We start from the raw sequence: 5865 nt of genomic DNA on the forward strand, positions 1-5865 counted from the left end.
GGGAATGTAGGATAGCTCCGTGACGCACAACAGCTGTAAGCAGCAGTGGGCTAACGCTTTTTTGCCAACAATAATTTGATTTTGCATCTCCTACCCGTTCCGTCTTCCGTAGGCCTGCTGTTAGCATGTTGGACACACATGAGAGCTCTTCTCAGCTGTTTTGTTGCACGTCTTCGTTGTTGCAAAATTACGAGCATGATATTGTTAAACTTGCATCAAACGGTCTTGACGCTCAAGTAGGTCCAAGATATTCCATGAATTCAACTGTTCAGCTTTCCAATCCTGCTGCACCACTTCAAAAACTTGTGGCATAGAGTTGAGACTTGACATGAACTTCGAGTGTAGCCACCACTCACGTTCAATCACGTTTCAGAAACTAAGTGCATCCTTTACGATTATCTGATTGAATTAGTTCAAATTTCGAAATTGTGCAGATTGTGTGAATTCTCTAGGCTAATATGCTTGACTACATAAGTCTTGTGTTGTTTCTTTGGTTTAATTGTCCCGGTCATGTGTTGATTCTCTGGTTTAATTGCCCCAGTCATGTGTTGATTCTCTGGTTTAATTGCCCCAGTCGTATGTTGATTCTCTAGTCTAATTGCCCCGGTCATGTGTTGATTCTCTAGTTTAATTGCCCCAGTTGTGTGTTGATTGTCTAGTTTAATTGCCCCAGTTGTGTGTTGATTGTCTAGTTTAATTGCCCCAGTTGTGTGTTGATTGTCTAGTAGTTTAATTGCCCCAGTCGTATCTTGATTCTCTAGTCTAATTGCCCCGGTGGTATGTTGATTCTCTTTTAACCCAACTCCTCTTCCTCTTCCTCTTCCTGTAGCGGTGAAGGCCAAGTACACGTTCGACTTCTCGGAGGAAGAGGACCGCGGCGACGACGGAGACGACGACCAAGACGAGGACGGCCCCTCATCGCCGGTGCGTTCCTATGGCGACAGCTTCAGCACGTCCCAGAGCAAGGAGCCGTACAACAACAACAACACCAACGAGGAAGACAACGACAACGAGGACGAGGACGACATCTTCCCTCCAAAGCAGTCCTTCACACCGTAAGAGAAGACACACGTGTTCTATTCCTTAGTAGGGCCGTGTGCTCTTCACTGAGACACTGATTGATTGATTAATTGATTGATTGATGCCTTCATTCGTTCATTCATTCATTTATTGATAGGTAGAATTGGTTGGTTGATTGACTGATAGATATAGATAGAGAGAGATAGATTGATCCATTGATTCATTGATTGGGTGATTAATTGCTAGGTGGAAGTGGTCGGTTGACTGACTTACAGACGGGTTGGGTTGATTGGATGTATTGATTTGGTGTTGTTCACGACTGACTGGTTGACTGATTGGTTGATGTTTTGATGGATTATGTTCTTCACAGGTCGACTCCAGCAGCTAAAAAGAAGGAACCCGCAAAAACATCCAAATCTGCCTTCTCTGACACAGTCAGACTGAGCAGTGATAGTGGTGAGTGTGTGCGTGTGTGTGTGTGTGTGTGTGTGTGTGTGTGTCTGTGAATGGGTGTGTGTGTGTGCCACATGCCTGACTAATGCTGATGTCCCTCTCAGATGGCGGGAAGTCGGACAGTGACGACGGCAACGATCCCTCGGCCTTCTCGTCCTTCTCCAGCAGTTCAGCGTTCGACAAACCAGCCCCTGCCAAAAAAGGTAATACTGCCCCCCGCCACTAGGTGTCACCGCGCGACCTCACTCACACATGAGCTACAGACGAGCAGTGCAGTCCCTAGATGCAGTATATAAAGCTTTATATATCTAGTCTGCAGTCTGTTACTGAGCTGTAGACACTAACAGCCTCCTCCAGGCAACTGCTGATCTCTCACAGAGTAACCTTGGAAGCATCAGCTCATTTCTCTTGTAGAAATAAACATGTGATGGCCTAGTTCACTCAGCCCTGTTACAATGATGATGAGGAGGTTCTTTTTCTGAAGATAGAATGACATTTTGCCTCAGCTTCGTGAAATGGATCAACTGAAACAAGACTGCCTTCTCAGCATTGAGTGTGTTTTAATGGTAGACCCGTAGCGCTAACGCTAACCCTATTTAGCACTGGCCAGGCTCACACCACACACACTCACTTCTCACCTGAGATCCAGAATACACACTTTGTTCTCTTCTGATTTCTAACGGTGTTGCCAGCAGTTAAATTCAACTTTGAACTGTTTTATATATAATTTGGGCTCGTTATGCCTTTATTGTGATAGGATAGTGGAGAATAACAGGAAGTGAGTGGGATCCGGAAAGACCACGGGGCGGGAATAGAACCCGGGTCGCCGGCATGCGGGACAGGTGCCCAGCCAGTTCTCCACAGCAAATTAAACTTTTATACACTTACCAAATCTCTTTAAAATTCTTACAACTCTCTTTTAAACGCTTACCAAATCTCTTTAAAATTCTTACAACTCTCTTTGAAACGCTTACCAAATCTTTTTTAAACTCCTACAAATCTTCTCACAAGTGCAGCAAAGACATCTTTCTTCCAAATAAATTGGGAGTCATTGCTATGGGGAGTCATGGAAACGATAGGGAGTCATTGCTATGGGGAGTCATAGAAACGATGGGGAGTCATAGAAACGATGGGGAGTCATTGTGATGGGGAGTCATTGTGATGGGGAGTCATGGAAACGATGGGGAGTCATAGAAACGATGGGGAGTCATTGTGATGGGGAGTCATGGAAACGATGGGGAGTCATTGTGATGGGGAGTCATGGAAACGATGGGGAGTCATCGCTATGGGGACTGATGTGATTCTGACTCTTGTTTCCGCTGAGCAGCGAAGAAGCCGACGGACTCGACGCCCAAACCCAGGAAGCCTCCGGCCAAACCCAAACCCACACCAGACACCTCGCTCTGGGAATCCGACTCAGACACAGGGGCCAAGAAATCAACACCAGCACTCAAAGGTGAACACACACACACACACACACACACACACACACACACACACACACACACACACTCAAAAAAATTCACAAACTTACACAAATGCTTGCACACACTTAACCACACACACACACACACTCATATATATTTATATATATACACACACACACACACATGCACATGAACACACAGAAGCACCTGTGAAAACCTGCACACCAATGTCAAATCCTATCCAGTGTGTATGCTCCTATGTACACGTCCATACCCCCACCTGTGCGTGTGTGTGTGTGTGTGTGTGTGTTAGTGTGTGTGTGTGGGTGATGAATATGCAGCGGAGGGTGAAGTTTGGGGTCCTCAGCGGAAGGTCAGCGTGCCGGGCCGTCCTGTGGCGTGTGTGTGTGTGTGTGTCCCCGCGTTAGCGCCCCGCTAATGTAGCGCTTCAGCAATGAGGCCATCTGCCCGCTGAACACGCGTGAATAATGCACCTCCTGTGCAGCCGCTCAACGCACACACACACACACACACACACGCAGTCCTGTGGGGGTGTGTGTGTTTAACTGGTGTGTTAATGTGTCAGGAGAGACACAACGATCAGGCATGTTGGTGTGTGTGTGTGTGTGTGTGTTTGACTGACGTGTACATATGCATTAGGAGAGACACAACAAACAGGCATGAAGGTGTGTTCGTGTGTGTGTGTGTGTGTGTGTGTGTGTGTGTGTGTGTGTGTGTGTGTGTGTGTGTGTTTGACTGACGTGTACATATGCATTAGGAGAGACACAACAAACAGGCATGAAGGTGTGTTCGTGTGTGTGTGTGTGTGTGTGTGTGTGTGTGTGTGTGTGTGTGTGTGTGTGTGTTTGACTGACGTGTACATATGCATTAGGAGAGACACAACAAACAGGCATGAAGGTGTGTTCGTGTGTGTGTGTGTGTGTGTGTGTGTGTGTGTGTGTGTGTGTGTGTGTGTGTGTGTGTGTGTGTGTGTGTGTGTGTGTGTGTGTGTGTGTGTGTGTGTGTGTGTGTGTGTGTGTGTGTGTGTGTGTGGACTCATTCTAACCCCTAACTCTCTCCTGAAAGGTAAGAGCCGGGGGAAGAAGCGGAAGCAGTCGGACTCAGAGGGTGAAGACTACAGCCCCATGAAGAAGGCGGGAAAAGCCCCTACGCCCAGTAGGGTAAAGGTGCGTTGTGTGTGTGTGTGTGTGTGTTTATACACGTGTGTGTGTGTGTGTGGCACTGTTTTGAAGATACCTTTCATGTTTGATCTCATACCTGTACGATAGCAAAGCTTAAATGTTTTGATGAGCACCAACCTTCAACTGGCCTGTTGTTTGTGTGTGTGTGTGTGTGTGTGTGTGTGTGTGTGTGTGTGTGTAGCCGAAGAAGAAGCCCCCTTCAGACGATGAGGACGACTCTTTCAGTCGGTCGGATCCGTCACGCGATCGCCCCGGACGCTCCAGGAAGGAAGTGCGGTACTTCGCCGAGTCCGACGACGGTGAAGAAGACGACATGTTTGACTAGGCGCTAACCGCACTGGCCCCCTCACACACACACACACACACACACACACACACACACACACACACACACACACACACACACACACACACACACACACACACACACAACCAGACACTCCAACATGGACACTCCGTCTCTCATTCAAAAAAAATATGTACACACAAACACACACTCGATTGTGGAATAACTCCTATCCTTCGTCCAGCAGACTTTTGTACATTTGATTTCCAGCCCTCCTGGGTTTTATTTTGACTTTAATTGTGATGTTCAATGCTTTCTACTGTGTAGGTGTTTTACAGTTTTGATTATTATTATTATTATTATTATTATTATTATTATTATACATTACAGGACTTGTTTTTTTATCATTGAAATGTATTTGTCCTGAGCGGCTTTTAGAACTGTAGATGCGGTGCTCTTGCACATTTTAATTGTTAAAAAGTAAAAACAAAAAAAGAACAAAATGTACCTTTTTGAGATGAAACTTGGAAAAATAAACATTAATGAAATGTAAATGAGCTACCGAGGTTTACAGCAGTATTTCTCTGCATCACATTCGTCAACATCACTGGGATACAGAACCCCCACCCGTCTGGAACAGGTACTGTGACCCTTTTGGAGATGTTTTCATAACTTTGTCAACATTACACTCTGTAGCTCTATATAAAAGATGTTTTGACAATAATTTGACATGTCAGTGTAGTAGCTTTGAAAAGTAATTATTTATTATGTTTTTGTGAGGATCTGTCTGATGTCAATCATATCTCTTATGCCAGTTAGTCCACTATATAGTCCAGGACACTATGTTCAGACCAATTCATTCGTTCAATTTCCTGATTCTTCAGGTTCTAAGGATTCCAAAAATATATAGTTTTCATAGTCCCCCAAAAAATTGAACGAAATTACACAAGGAAACGGAAAGTTATCATTTCTGAACTGCCTCTTCTGGGAAAAACAGCTAGAAACCAGTTTATGCTGGCAGCTGGTTTTAGCTGGTCTTTGCTGGTCTAGCTGGTTAACCAGTTTATGCTGGCAGCTGGTTTTAGCTGGTCTTTGCTGGTGTAGCTGGTTAGGCCACCAGGTGGACATGTTTTCACAAGAGTTTTGCTGGTCTGGCTGGTAAACCACCTTAAGCTGGTCAGGCTGTTTTTTTTTTTTTTCAGCAGGGACCTCTTAGCCTATGAAAAAATACCTTTAGTTAGCACAGAAGCACACAGCAGGAATAGTTTAAAATAAATATATTTTTTATTATCTTGCCAGGAGAGTTCATGGTAAAGATAAAACGGTATATGAACATAAAAACCATTAATGTTAATGTACGAACAAGAGACGTTTGAAAGTCTGAAAATACATCCGACAGAAAGCAGAGAGATGCCCCCCCCCCCCCCCCCCCCCCCCCCCCAGGCAAAACTCCAGGACACTAAAGACTGCCCCCCAC

General features: G+C 45.3%; 1 protein-coding gene across 3 annotated transcripts in view; it reads left to right on the forward strand.

Annotated features, from left to right (window-relative positions):
- top2b (DNA topoisomerase II beta) overlaps positions 1–4945 on the forward strand; it is a 51358-nt gene extending 46413 nt beyond the window's left edge. For 2 of the 3 annotated variants that reach the window (XM_062529011.1, XM_062529012.1), the window contains 6 exons: positions 830–1055; positions 1391–1476; positions 1578–1676; positions 2801–2929; positions 3987–4087; positions 4284–4945. In XM_062529011.1, the coding sequence (XP_062384995.1) occupies positions 830–1055; positions 1391–1476; positions 1578–1676; positions 2801–2929; positions 3987–4087; positions 4284–4427 (785 nt within the window). In that variant the 3' untranslated portion in view covers positions 4428–4945. The remainder of the gene's footprint in view (positions 1–829; positions 1056–1390; positions 1477–1577; positions 1677–2800; positions 2930–3986; positions 4088–4283) is intronic. The other variant, XM_062529010.1, reaches the window with a different exon arrangement.
- Positions 4946–5865: the final 920 nt, after the last annotated feature.

The sequence above is a fragment of the Sardina pilchardus genome, chromosome 24, assembly GCF_963854185.1.
Source record: "Sardina pilchardus chromosome 24, fSarPil1.1, whole genome shotgun sequence".
Lineage (NCBI taxonomy): Eukaryota > Metazoa > Chordata > Actinopteri > Clupeiformes > Clupeidae > Sardina > Sardina pilchardus.